Source organism: Denticeps clupeoides, chromosome 9 (genome assembly GCF_900700375.1).
Source record: "Denticeps clupeoides chromosome 9, fDenClu1.1, whole genome shotgun sequence".
In the NCBI taxonomy this organism is placed as follows: Eukaryota; Metazoa; Chordata; class Actinopteri; order Clupeiformes; family Denticipitidae; genus Denticeps; species Denticeps clupeoides.
Genome location: NC_041715.1, coordinates 18,444,844 through 18,459,181, shown reverse-complemented (window position 1 = coordinate 18,459,181; position 14,338 = coordinate 18,444,844). Strand labels below are relative to the sequence as shown.

The following is a 14,338-nucleotide window of genomic DNA, read 5'->3' as shown; positions in this document are numbered from 1 at the left end:
TTTTGTTGTGGTTAAAATGATAGAGAAAAATAAGATGCAATTTAGACACTTTTAAGAGGTGATCTTTTCTCTTCCTCCCCCCCCTCCTGCCTTCAATCACGCTGAAATTGCTGCAGCAGGAAGACTGTAATTAAACACAAAGTGGCTCTCCGGCGAGGAGCACTGCAGGAGAAAATTAACAGGGCTGCTATTAGCACAGAGGCAGCGAGAAGCACCCGAGCAGGTTAAGCAGCTCCTGCCGCTTTACAACATCTTACTGCGGGATGCGTTGGTCTTCTTCTTAAGCAACTTTGTTCTGCCATGTTTACTCGAGAGAATCCAGTGAGATTCAAGCTCAAACTGCACTGTTGCCTCGGTGACCTCATCTGTTCCTAGGTCATCTGAGGTATGTCTTCTGAGGCGGGTAGGGGACACTTGAGGGTGAAATTGCTCGACTCCACAAGACAGGGTTTACTAACAATACAACAATATCCAGAAACACCAGGTGAACCAACTCCGGTCCGGAGTAAAGTAAAGTAAAGTGAAGTGATTGTCACATGTGATACACAGCAGCACAGCACACGGTGCACACAGTGAAATTTGCCCTCTGCATTTAACCCATCACCCTGAGTGAGCAGTGGGCAGCCATGACAGGCGCCCGGGGAGCAGTGTGTGGGGACGGTGCTTTGCTCAGTGGCACCTCAGTGGCACCTTGGTGGATCGGGATTCGAACCTTCTGATTATGGGGCCGCTTCCTTAACCGCTAGGCCACCACTGGATTTATTAAGATCGCTGAAATTAATAAAACTGGATTAGGAAGAAAAGGAGTGGCTTTCATATTTGTTACATGTTGCTTCATAAACTCTTGTCAGGGACATTTTCAGATTTGGGGTCGGAGGTCACTTGCAAGGAGATTTTTACAAATAAGGTACTTGACAATGAGGTTGACAGAAACAGTAAAAAGGACTGGACTGCTAGGAGAACTTAAGAAATTATTTTTAATTGCTTTTGTTGGCACTAACATGAACGAGGTACCCTAATTCGCATAAATAAAAAAATGTGTTTGTTCTCCTGGAACTGCCATTGACAAAGTTAATAAGGATGTAGTCTAACCCACACGATGCACCAGATATTAGTCTAAATTTAGGCAGTATTAGTGCTTTCTTAAATAGTGCAACTACTTTTCAGATATACTATTATCATTGTAAAAGGGTTTTCTAATAATGAATGGAGCTCCTAAAGTGATAGGCTTGCGTTACTGAACAAAGCCTTCCATTGGCTCTCAAGAATAATTGTTATTGACAAAGGGACTTTTATGCAGATATTCCAACAGTAACATCCATTTCCAGCATTTACAACATGAACAATGTATAAACAGTGGCTTTTATCAAGGGGCTTGTTTTTTTATTGAAAACAGTTGAATGGTTATTACACTATGTACTAAAAAAGACATATAAAGACAATATAAAGACAAAAGACAATAATGTTGCGTGTGTTTTTCTGTTTTTAAAGAAAACCTTTCTGAGACAAGACAGTGATGATGGTTCCCAGTGGTTGCCAGATGTTCCAGTGCATTATCAGATGACAGCATGTCATATAGGCCACTTTAAACATCCATTACTAGCTCATTTATTTCTGGGCATGATTCTTTTAAAGACATGGTTTAAAAATATACCACAAGGAGCTCCAAATCTCATCTTTTATACACAGTATATTCTGTTTATATGACCGTAGATCATAAAATCTTTTACTAAGAATCATTGGACGTGTGTGATTGCCAGTCTGTGTGTGTGTGTGTGTGTGTGTGTATGTGTGCAAACTTGCAGGTAAGTGTAATGCCATTTTTATTTAGAGATTTTAGTCATTTTTCCCTACCAATCAGTGGGGTAAGACAGGTTGTTGGTGGATGCAGTGCAGCAGTTCTGGGACAATGTCTCCTCCCAGAGGATTTTCCACTGAATGGCAGCCAGTGAGCTACCAAGATCTCACCTGATGGAAGTGCGGCCGACACAGATGAGGTTTGGAGGAAACACTCTACATGAACAGGAAGTTACTTACACATGCTTGTTGTGAAATGATTTAAGAAACAGATCGGCTCAACTGGGGCGGTGTGTCTGCTTGAAATTGTTCTCAATTCCAGATTAAAAATCAAACCTTTATGTTTTAAACATAGTCAATATGGCTTCACATTTAAAAACAGACAGCAGCTCTGCAGGCATTTCTCATTGTGGAGGTACATCCTGGTTGGGCTCAACATTAACAGCAAGAAATAAGGGATTAACCTGGATGGACCTGCATTCTCATTTGGTCTAACGTCTGACCAACGTCTGTTCAGCACATAATCTGCCTCCCACTAACCTTTCACATCTGGTCCATGTACTAAAAAACATTCTCTTATGCAGAACTTATTTTTTTCATTTATCCATTTCCCTCATTGCAGTTTTTAACCACTTACATGGATAAGTAATCAGTCATCAGAAATAAGTGCCCTTAATGTATTCATGTTTCCTCATGACTGTGAGTTGGGCATTAACTTTTTTTTTTTTATTCAGATTGACTTAAAACTGTCAATAAAGTTGAAGCCAAGTTGACAAGTTGTTTGATGACATCATCATACAGATGGAGCGTGGGACGCTGTTAGCTAATGGATGCCATTTCAGATGGCCGTGCATAACGCTAGTACTTTTATTCTATTTCATCCCCGACTTGCAGATTGTCCAGATTGGTCTCCGTGCTGTTTGTGTGTCTAGAGTGAAACATTTCCATACATGTGATGTGTGTCTGTCACTTATGCCTCTTGCCTTATGTTGGTCTTGTGTTTAAATTGCCCTCCATGCGCCAACATTACAATCCTTTTAATGAAGTGACTGTAATAATTGGTTAAGTCAAGGTATGCACGCCAGTGTAAGCTACTGTAGTAAACCGCAGTAACAATCTGATGAGCAGGTCAACTAAATGAGACTACGACCACCTTTAAGAAGCAGGTGAAAACCTCATTCAAAAAGTATTTCGGACAAATCTAACACTTACACATGCACACACACTACACGTCTAGCACTTAACAATTTCCGAGCATGTTCTTTTTTCTGGCAAGTTAGGCCTTATCAGGGCTCTATATCTATAGAAATCAAATGAGAATTGCTGGTGTCTTCCTCATGTAAGTCGCTTTGGATAAAAGCGTCTGCTAAGTAAAGTAAAGGAAAGCAACGTAAATGAAGAGAAGTAGGACATGAGTCGTAGATCATTTAATTGTGCTTTATTTAGCTGTTACTCAAATAGAACATAAAATCACTGAGCTTTTATGTTCACTTCAAAACACACTGCACTTTAAATAAATATAGATACATATTTATATAGATATTTTTAAAAGTTAAACAACAGTGACAAAAGAAGTCAGAAATCATTAGAAAATCAGCTGAAAGAAAGCCGGACATTAAGCAAACACGGCGTCCATTACAAGCCCAGCAGGGAGTTAAAAAGAGTTAAAAGTCTGACTGAATGGACCCTCACCAGTGAACCTCTCCAACATTCCAGTCTGGATGGGGTGGTGAGGCTGTTGTACAGATCTTGGCCATTAGATCCCAGTGGGAAGAACAGAGGAAGCAGGAATACTGTCGTTGTAATTCTGATACTGACATTTGATTGACCTGGTCCTTATCAAGTTCTCTACATTTTATAAACACAGATACACACACCCCCACGCACACACCACTACAGTCGAGACAGAGGAAAGATTTAGCAGACACACTTGCCCACTTGTCTTAACTCTTTGTGGATACAGTTACTGTAGTAATACAGGTGATGTTGCTTTATATGTAAAGGTGTTAAAATTCATGGCAGTGATCATGGAGAACACACACACACACACACACACACACATACACACACACACTCGTGTGTATTAGGCTAACACTCTTTTGGGCCTGCAGAACAGCTTTAGTTGCAGTCTCAGGTCAGACACTCTCAACTCAATTCTCATATTCAAAACATTATTCATAACATTTCTGGAAATGCTTATACATGGTTGGAACATTGAGTCAAGTTAATGGATTACAGCTAAATTAGTGAGCTCAATTAATTAGCTTTTAGTATGCATCTATAAATTTTTTTCGCTTACATATCACTGACATTTTTGCTTGGTCCTAGTATCTGTCTGACCCTTGGAAAGCCCCGCCTTAAAGCAGACACTTATAGGCAGAGGAGGCCTGTCAAATCTTTCAGGATAATGTGGAAAGCAGAGCTGATATGTATATGAAACCACAACGTCTAACAGCACATATCCTCAAAGTTTCACTTTTTTCAAAAGGTAAGGGGAAGACAAGTTTGTTGCCAGGGGCAAAAAAATATTATGTCATGCCCATCAAGTCTCATGATTGATCGGTTGAACATTAATCCTGCCTCAGGTATGTGGCACTGACTCTCACAAATATTCAGTAAATCATAAACTGAAAATAGTATTCATATTTGCATTCTGGCTGTGATGGTCACTGATGGATTCCAGTCATAGATAATACCTGCATCCTGGAAATTTGAAGAAAAAACAAAACAAAACAACAATATGACTGATATTATGGTAATGCCACCGTATGCACTGTAAACGTGGCAGTCGTAGCAACAATGGGAGTGACGGATGTGAGACTAGATTTCGGTAAGAACCGTTGCAGATAAAGACTGGCTGCGGTAACGTTTAAAGTGATGAGAGGGAAGCTATCGACCTCGAACACCCCGACAATCACTATGACTGGCAGTCGCATGGACCAAGACGCCATGTTTCATCACAGCGTGTGTAATCAGAAGCATTAAACCTCAAACTTGGGATCCATGAGGATTATAAAAAAAAAAAAAAAAAAAAGACTCGGAGAACCACGTTCGTACCCATTTGATCATAAGTTAGCGGTTATTCGTTTTTAGAGGCAAACTCCTTCCAATTCAGATGCGGCCGTTGCTGTGGGTGCTGCCACGTCTGCCTGATGCATTATGGGAGGTGTGATGGGGCTCGGTGGGCGTGGTCAGCCCAGAGGCTTCACAAGCCAGCGCCAGCTGCCTCAGAGTGTCCTGGGATTCGGCTTTCGCGCTGCGCAGCAGATCACACTGACCCTGAGGGGAGAGACAGCGTGGTTGTCTAGGCAGGTGTGTATAGAAATGAATGGGGACTTCATCAAGAAAACCTGTGATGTTCTAGCGGTGGGGACAAAAACTAAAGTGTGCTTGTGTTGGGTTTACCTTCAGTACAGTGATGTTCCAGGTGAAACTCTCCACAGCTTTGCTCTGTTTGTGCCCCTTCAGTCCCTCCTTTTCTCCCAGTTTAGGCAGGTCCTCATGATACACCATGCCTGAGGCACAGAACACAAAATGTGAACATTCTGTGAAGTCCATAAATAGCCCACACACATATGTTTGTGTGTGTGTGTGTGTGTGTGTGTGTGTGTTTCTAACCTTCTCGCTGCACCTGAGCAATCATCTCCTGTACAGCCTCTGCATTCTCTATGAGCTGTCGGTTTTCTGAGATCATCTGTGAACAGATATGAACACACACACAAAATCACAGGCATGTACACAATACACTACGTGCACACATGAACCATGCACACATACCTGCATTTAAAGACATACAGCAGAGAATTATACACATCTATGAATGAACAGAAATCATGGAAATCATGGAACGGTGAAAATGTATATGCCTCACCGCACTGTAGGCGTTCAGAAGTTTGCGTGTCGCATCACTGATGCTCCCCATCGCTTCTAGGCAGGGGTAACCCTCCTTCAGGGTGAGGATAGCCCCCGGTAGGCCGTCTGGACCCTGCAGACGAGTGGCTAGGCTCTGGATGCACTGCTTCAGTTTGGCCACCAGGGGGAGTCCACAGAGTTCTTTAAAAGCCACTGTGGCGTTCTGTATAGAGGGGGAAATGCAGCTCTGTGTGAGAACTGGCAGTCTACTAAAATAAAACTGCAAAAGGCATCTGTGACACAGATCTCTCTCTCCTGCACAAGACTCACATAAAACATTCCATGAAAACACATTTTAACACATTTATCATTGAGATAAACAAGTGTCTAATAGATGATTCTAGTAGACTTAAATCATTTTGGGACATTATTTCTGCTGCCTTCAGCAAGAGAAACCAAAACCACAAGATCCCTCCTCCAGCAGCCTGAACAGCAGGAGTTGTGTCTCCACCCAAAATATTAACATTTAGATTATCATTCAGCTTTATATTTTACCAGAATATTTTTAAGGCATCATTGTATTGCCAATATTTTAATTGCACTTCATTAAGTTATCCTTCTACTGGGGTGGTGAAAAATAATCTTTTGATTTTTGCAATGCAGTATTATTATTATTATTATTGTTATTATTATTTGTAGTAGCAGTAGCAATATTGTGAATAAGGAATCCAACCTAAGCATTTTTTGATCACTCACCAGTGCGTCCTCCCGGAGGTCAGTGGCTTCTCGAAGATGGCCGTTGGCAATGCGGAAAGTCTCATCAAGAACCCGTATTCCTGTGCTGCGCAGGGTGATGTATTCTCGGTTGCGCCGCACCCCGCGCCGCACCGACAGTCCCCGTCTCTGGGCCTTGCCCCCACCGGGGCGGTTGGTGATGGCCACGTGCACCAGTAAACTGGCGTGGGGAAGGGGCTCGCCTGACAGGCCCAGCAGGGGCACCGTGCGGTAACCGGACTGCAGGCACTCGAAGGCGACCGTGTACTGACCGATGAAGTCATCACCAATGTAGTCGTCATCCAGCACCACGAAACGGAGCAGAGCCAGCTCAGGCATGTTCACCTGAAGAGAGGAGGAGAGGATTATTACAACTTTACCGGTTCTAAACCATGGATTTTACGTTTGCATGGTCAAGTTTGCACCAGGGTCCTTTGAAACTGGACACAATGCAGGCCTTGATTGAATTCCTCCAGGGAAGGATCATTTAGTAATGATTTATTAATGAAAATCTGCAGTTATAGGACCTTGACGGCTGGTGGTTGAAGAAACACTGCTTCAGAGTACTTTGAAGGTAACGAGTGAAACGCAGGACTTGAGGAGGCGGGAAGTACAAATTAAGTTGGTGCAAGGTGCTATACAGAACTTGAAAATTGACCTTTTATTCTATTCAATTAAATAAATATAGCCAGGGGCTAAAAACAGAATGAAAACAAAACAAACATAAAATCCCAAACCTGAAGATATTTTCAGTTCAGCATAACTAGTAAATAAAGATTTTCATCCCGAGTAACTTTTTCAACTGTGCTGGTAGCAATGAAAGAGAAACTTCCCGGACTCTTTGACCATTTCAGGAAGGAGCTCGGACAGGAACCCAGGTTCAGCTGCATCATGCAGTACCTGGAACTCGAAGGTCTCGTCGAACAGCGGGTGATCCTGGTTCTGGGCCGCGGTGCGGGTCCTCTGCTCAGCACAGTCTGCGGGGACGCCGTGCAGCTCCAGCACCACGTAGGGCTCGATGACTTCGCCTTTGGCACCAGAGCCCTGGGGCTTGGGCAGGCTCTGTGCGCTTATGACCTTTACCCTCAGGGTTTGCGGAGGGACCCCCGGCACGCAGCCGTGCGTGTGCGCGCTAAAGTACGACACTTCGTCGCGCATGACGGCGGGCCTCAGCACGTACCCGCAGCCGCCGTTCTGTGCGAAGCGGGCGCGGTGAAGGTCCAGCATGGCCCCTGGCGTCTGCTGATTTAGTGCCACCAGCTGGACTCCGCCCCTCCAGTATCCTTGTGGGTTGGGGTTGCTGGAGTCCAGGCGCACGGCGCTGGGTCGCACCCGGGCCAGACAGCGCTTGGTGAAGCCCACCAGCTCCTCCGGGCTCTCGTTCGCCAGCCGGCCCGCCTCCCCCTCGCCGAGGGAGCACAACGTCCAGTAGGGGTTCTCAGGGGCGGGCGGCATGGCCGGGGTGCTGGGGCCAGAGCCGGGGGGCGTCTGGGGCGGGGCCTGCTGCAGCGTGGAGCGATAAGAATAGAAGCTGCGGCTCCCGGTCCGCGCGATGGCCACCAGGTCCGAGAGTTCCCGGCGCAGGCGGAGCCGGCGGGGCTGCGGAGGGGGCGGGACCACCAGCACCATACCGAGGTCCTCCTCTCCGGGTATGGTCATGCGTCGCCCGGCAAGCGGCCCCCCGCCGCCGATCTCCTCGTCCTCCTCTGACACCTCGCCTTCCGAGCCTTCCTCTTCGGGCGGGAGCTTCTTGCCGACCACCAGCACCCGGCCCTTCAGCTGCTCCGGTGACGGAAGACTAGGGGCCTGTCCTCCGAGTGCCAGACCCAGGCCGGCAGAGCTGACCTCGGGGGTGTAAAGGCGCGCCCCGAACACGCCGCGCAGGTGCTGGGCGAGGGCCCGCTGCTGTGCCGGGGAGCAGTGTTGGCACAGGTAGAGGAGCAGCGGGAAGGAGGTGGCGAGGAAGGCGTGCTTGTTCACCGCGTCCAGGGCGCTGCGCAGGGTGATGGGCGCGCGGTGGTGGTGGTGGTGCCGGGAGTCGGGGCCGTGCTCCACCCCCAGCAGGGGTTCCCCCTCGGGCCCGTCCGTGACGCCCAGCTCCAGGCAGCGGCAGCCGGCGCGCAGTGCCAGGGTCAGCCCTCCGAGGTCGGCGCGGCCGTGCACCTGGTCGTCCAGCAGGTAGGAGCGGTAGGAGGAGCTGATGTAGTAGTGCGCCAGCGGCAGCGTCATGTCCTGCCGCGCGTGCTGCTGGTCAAACAGCTGACACTCGGACGACTGCAAGTAGCGCGTGAAGCCGTCCAATCCCAGCAGGCCAAGCTCACGACCCTGCTCAGAAGGCTCGAAGCGCCGCAGCACCTCCAGGCAGTCCTCCACCTTGGTCAGGGTCAGGCCCTGCTCTGTCTCCAGGAAGAGCCGCAGGTCCTGGGCGTCCAGGCACTCGCGGCCCTTGGTTAGCTGCACCAGCAGGAAGTACGCGTCCGGCCGCGTACACAGCTCAGCGTACGCCTCCTGGAACTCGTCCAGCAGCACATGGGAGGTCAGCTTCTCCTTACTGCGCTGGATCTCCTTGAAGCGCTGCCGTACCTGAAGCACAAACACAACTTTGAGAGACTAATAAGCACGCTGTAATTAGCACGCTGTAATTAGCACGCTGTATTTACCACGCTGTATCTGCCCGGAGGCAGAGTACATTCTGTGCACAAATTACTTCAACGGTATTTGTTAAAGGACTGATTATCCCAAGATTTTCGATCCATGGTAGCTGTTCATCATGCCTGATGTTGTGGCTCTTGCCCTGGATCTAGCTCCGAGTACCACGGCTCTGAGAGGCAGCGGGTGAAAGTTGAAAGTCATACGATGATCATATGATGATCATATGATCAAACACTGGTCTCATCCTCTCATTAAATATCCGAATACCTGAATTGACAACAGTTTCCGCATAACAGTTTTCCGCTTTAAAGAGTATTATCAGAGCTTTGGACAATGATTCATTACATATTCATTTCTTCTGTCCATTCTGGCTCCGGCCAATCACAACTGAGAAACTCACTGTGGCTGCAGGTACGCAGCGGGGTGCGAAACTGCGACATCCATCTTCTAAAATAAACCGGCGGGGGTGAGTTCACAAGCTAGAAATGGCTGTTTTATACGTAATCCACACATAATGAATATTTAAAGGATTTTAATAATGCAATCAACTCTTGAACTGTCTCGGTGCCCGAATTTATAGAAATATGGCATTGTTCATTGCATATATAATTTATTATTCCAACAAACTTTACAGGGCCAATATGCATTTCTTCTAGAAGTAGCAGCACTTCACCTGTTGATAATTTGAGAAATCTACCTATTACTCCCCTTTCGTCCATTTTTTTTAAAAATCACTCATTCACTTGTGGCTTCTGGAGCCCAACCTGGGACACTGGGCGCTGGGTGGGGACTCCCACAGGCCGGGGTGCCAGCCCGCCACAGGGCACGCATGCACACACCATTCACTCACACCTACAGTCAATTTAGAGTCGACATTTCACCTAGTGTGCATGGCTTTGGATGGGAGGAAACCACAGTGCATCCCTCAAATGAAATCCGCTGTATGATCTCAAAGCGACTGTGGCAAACGGCATTATTTTCTTGTTTGATGGATCTGGTTACTTACCAGTTATTACTAGTTCATACCTGTTTTGGAATTGCCCAACAAGTCTCACCTTGGTTTCTTTTATGCTGGGGCAAAGTTTGCAAATCGTAGCCACTGCTGTGTCCTCAGGAACAATCCCGTATCCGTCCTCATCAACCTTACTGAACTCAGCAGCCAGCCAGTCCTGTCGCATCTTGCTGCCAGGGGTGCCCTCCCCAGCCCCAACCCCCTCAACCAGGCCAGCCCCCACGGCCCCCGGGTGGGACAGAAGATAGCGCAGCCCTGTCACCCAGATGTTGGCCACGTCGGCTGACAGGGCCACAAGGTCCAGCGACTGGTACTCGTCACCGTGGATGATGGAGAACGCGGCCTCCTCGGCCAGGCTCTCGGTGATGGGGTTGTTGTGTAGGAAGGTCTCGGTGCTCTTGCCGGTGCGCACCTCCCGGACGGCGGCGATGTCGAGCCGCGCTCGATCCCCGTCCTTCTTGGACGGTTCCCAGCGCAGGCAGGACATGTCGGGGTCCAGCGTGTAAAAGCGGCAGTAGACGCGCGCGTTAGGACGCACCTTCTTCAGTTCGCAGCCGCCCTGCATGAAGGCCAGACAGTCGGCAGCGCTGCTGACCTTCCGCTCTGAGGGCATGCTGCTGAAAGAGACGGTTTTCTTCCGGCTGCTCCCCACCTTCACTGCCGGATCCTGCAGGAGACAAAACATCACTTAACATCTGACTCAGAGTCTGTCATCCAATGTCTGCTGCCAGTAAGACTGTAATCTGTTCTTTTTTTATATGCGGCTCAAACGTTTGCACTCAATAAAGCAATTGCACGGTTTTGAATCTTTTTTGAGGAATTTGTGGAACATTATTCCAGAATTGTGCAACAATTTCTGGGTTTTTTTGCAGATTTGTGAACCTCTGCAAAAAACTTTGTCCTATATGCTTCTATGTACCTTTGTTTTATGTGGTTCGTTGTAGCAATAGATTTGACTGTTTAATAAAACCCGTAAGAGACATTTCTGGAGGGTGCACCGAGTTTTCCTGCGTTGAAATATAAGGTCACTACAGCTAAAGATCGTGCCAGCTCTAAATTAAGATCTTTTGTTAGTAATCGTGAATACTTCTGGGGACGCTCTCTTTGTTCACACATTACTAAGATCCGTATATTATTAAAATTAACCACGAGACTCTTTCGGGGTACGAGGTGTCAAACACGTGGAATTATTAGTAAATTACTGAAATCAAGTACTGAAATAATTCATAACCGGACTCATTTTGGACTTCATTTACCCTAAACACTTTTTTTTTGCCAGATGTAGATCATACATCTGTATGGTTTTTGTGATAGTCAAATTTTATTTTATTATTATTCTAAAAGCTCAAGGAGTAAGATGTTTGTGCACTTTTTAGTTCAGATTTTAGTTCTGTTTTTGGATAAAAGGTTGCAAATGAATGCTTTTCCTTTCTTGTTTTGTTTTTTTTATTTTTCCGATTCACCAATTAATCAAACAATACTCAACAGATTAATCGATTATTAAAATAATCGTTAGTAGCAGCCTTAGTCCACAGCAACTCTGTTCCACTCATTCAGACGTGCCTGTTGCATATTAGACTGCTGCTGTTTGGATGGTCTAGATTAGTGGTTCCCAACCTTTTTCCCTAAAGCCCTCCCCTACCTGTGTCCAAGACAATCCAGGACACCCCAACCCCAATTCTTTCCCGCATACACACATCAAAAGTATAAAATGATGAATCACAAACTTTTTATTGCTGGACCCCCTGAGATCTCTAGTGCCCCCCAGGTTGGGAATCACTGATCTAACGCACATAAACTACTGCACCAAAATGTCCAACAAAGTGGAACATCATGTCACATGACATCAGAGCCTAGTGGGAGAACAGCGGTTGCTGATTTCTGAACTCAGGAGCTGATGTCACTCTGAGACACTGCACAGGCATAAACATGCCTTCATGACGGGACACAACCCTCATTGGCCGGGATCTCCCATGACAAACATGACGTCACAACGTTCCTTATGCTAGAATGCTTGAATAGGTCGAAAACATAAGAAATTCATAGTGCGCATGAGAAAAATATATTCTGACCTGTTTTCATGAATGAATCAGGTGAAAGTGAAGTGATTGTCTTTGTGATCCACTACAGTACAGCACACGGTGGCACAACAAACTGTGTCCTCTGCATTTAAGTAGTCTTATCACCCTTAGACTACTTACTACTTAAATTTTTTTTTTGTTTGGGTTTGAGACATCGGGAGGAAAATTGGAATATAGATTATTTGGTTTGGATACATTGTGCAGCCGTGCATTTACAGATATAAGATGGTCCCTCTGAATCACAGTCTGGCTAAGAGGTGACAATCAGGCACTGCTAAAAAATAGGGATCCTCACAGAGTGCAGCTGAGAACAAGTTCAGTGCCCCTGTCATCATCTTGTATCCGTAAACACATCATATAGGTCCAACTGACCATGGAGAAACACTGATTTCCACAGTAGTCAGTAAAAATAGAGCAATTTTATTTTTCTCCACCGAATGCATTATGCTTTCAGAACCATTGTCCGTGTGTGGAGTTTTGCATGTGGACGCTGTTTTTTTCGGGGTTCAGCCGCAACCCCGATTAGGATAAGTGGTTATGTATAGTGGAAGTATGAGGAATAAGTGTGTGGGCTTAATCAAAAGGAAAAAAATTGGCTTGGCTCTCCTCCCTGCTCAGTGAAAGTCCAAAACCACTGCACGAGCTGACCTTGACTGACCTCTGTTCAGCTTCCTGCATTACTGGACTGGATTTCTCACTGTCCTGAACAGTCCAGCAGGGGCTTTAGTCCAGTCTCCTGGCTTGAATTCCCTAGCCCTAATGGGTCATGTTCCACATTCCCTTTCTCATGTCTAATTTTTTGCTTCTGCCAAGTTCCAAACTTGACAGAAGTGTGTGAATCCATACCATGTGTGTTCGTCTCTCGCTGAGCAATCTATTAAATATTGAGGAGGTGTAATTCAACATATCCCCCGTCCCTGTCCCCATCAATAATACATGCGTCCATCCTGGTGGAGCCAGGAGGGGAACTAGCTGACTCCAAATTTAGACCAGCTAGCATTTTACAACCTGACAGCACAGTCCTGCCTCCGGTTCCCACCCCGCCTGAGAGTAGGAGGCTTTAGACAGATTCTGCCGCCCCCGGGTTTATCTTTGCCACGACCAGTCTCCTCAAATACCAGCACCATCCAAGACGGCCCTGACAGGCTGATGGCCGTGCGCCTGGCTGGGGGTGGGGACAGGGACGGGAAGTGTTGGCGTGCAGCGGCGTCTCTCATCCTGATGCGGCATGGTGGCTGTGGCACAAAGCCTTTAATGCACAGGTCTTGCTGGTAAATCTCTCTGGGCTTACTGTATGATATATTGTGTTCTCCGCCTCCAACTAAGGCCCTTGTTTGTCAGCGGGTGACCTTCAGCCACCAAATAAAGACGCTTAAAAAAAACTGAGCAGATTCAGGCTGTGATGAATGGCAGGTGAGAGCAGGACACGGCCAGGGGAAAGTACACTGACAGTGGAGCGTTGTAAAGGCGTAAAAATCATTAAAAGAAAAACACGACACATTAAATCATTAATGTAGAGCAGAAAAAAACAGGCCAGCGGCGTTGCAGGGTGGGCGGGAAAGAGAAACGCTCGCACACCTCTGTCTGATGAACCCACTGTACCACACGTCCATGATGGCCTGATACTCTCTCATGAGATTTAGGTCTGTTATATAAATAGTGTGTAGCTTAAATATATATTAATTATATGTATCTGGGATCATTCATTATTATCTGATGTAAGCGAAGGATGTCATTGTCATACACAGGAAGCGCCCGGGGAGCAGTGTGTGGGGACGGTAGTTTGATCGGGATTTGAACCCTCAACCCTTCGGTTATGAGTCCACTTCCTTTCTTAATAGACCTCCACTGCCTTTTTAACAACTTCTTCCGTCAGTTATCATAGCAATATTGTATTTTCATCAGGTAATAGAGCTGTGTGAAGAAATAAATATTTAATCTTTTTGGGAGAGAGGTGCATTTTTCCAGATTTTGCCACTTCATTTTTCAGAACTTCTCCATGGTGTCTAATACTAAGTTAGTATTCCCAATGGTAGTGATTCCTGTTACTTTATACCCTCAACATGCAATTACGTTTTTAAACATCATGTTTAAGAAGGTGTGGTTGGATGGGAACGGTGTACCCGACTCTGCACAGGTCCCAAATTGGACATTATGGTGGGGGATTTTG

The 14,338-nt window shown here is 46.4% G+C and overlaps 1 protein-coding gene across 1 annotated transcript in view; it reads right to left on the bottom strand.

Moving 5' to 3' along the window:
• Positions 1 to 3,213: 3,213 nt before the first annotated feature.
• The window catches only part of plcl1 (phospholipase C like 1), a 31,785-nt gene continuing 20,660 nt past the window's right edge, over positions 3,214 to 14,338 (bottom strand). The window contains exons 2-8 of the mRNA XM_028991967.1: positions 10,131 to 10,754; positions 7,324 to 9,006; positions 6,406 to 6,768; positions 5,669 to 5,872; positions 5,416 to 5,491; positions 5,203 to 5,312; positions 3,214 to 5,076 (exon numbers count right to left, since the gene is read on the bottom strand). Coding sequence (XP_028847800.1) covers positions 4,909 to 5,076; positions 5,203 to 5,312; positions 5,416 to 5,491; positions 5,669 to 5,872; positions 6,406 to 6,768; positions 7,324 to 9,006; positions 10,131 to 10,754 — 3,228 coding nt within the window. The 3' untranslated portion in view covers positions 3,214 to 4,908. The remainder of the gene's footprint in view (positions 5,077 to 5,202; positions 5,313 to 5,415; positions 5,492 to 5,668; positions 5,873 to 6,405; positions 6,769 to 7,323; positions 9,007 to 10,130; positions 10,755 to 14,338) is intronic.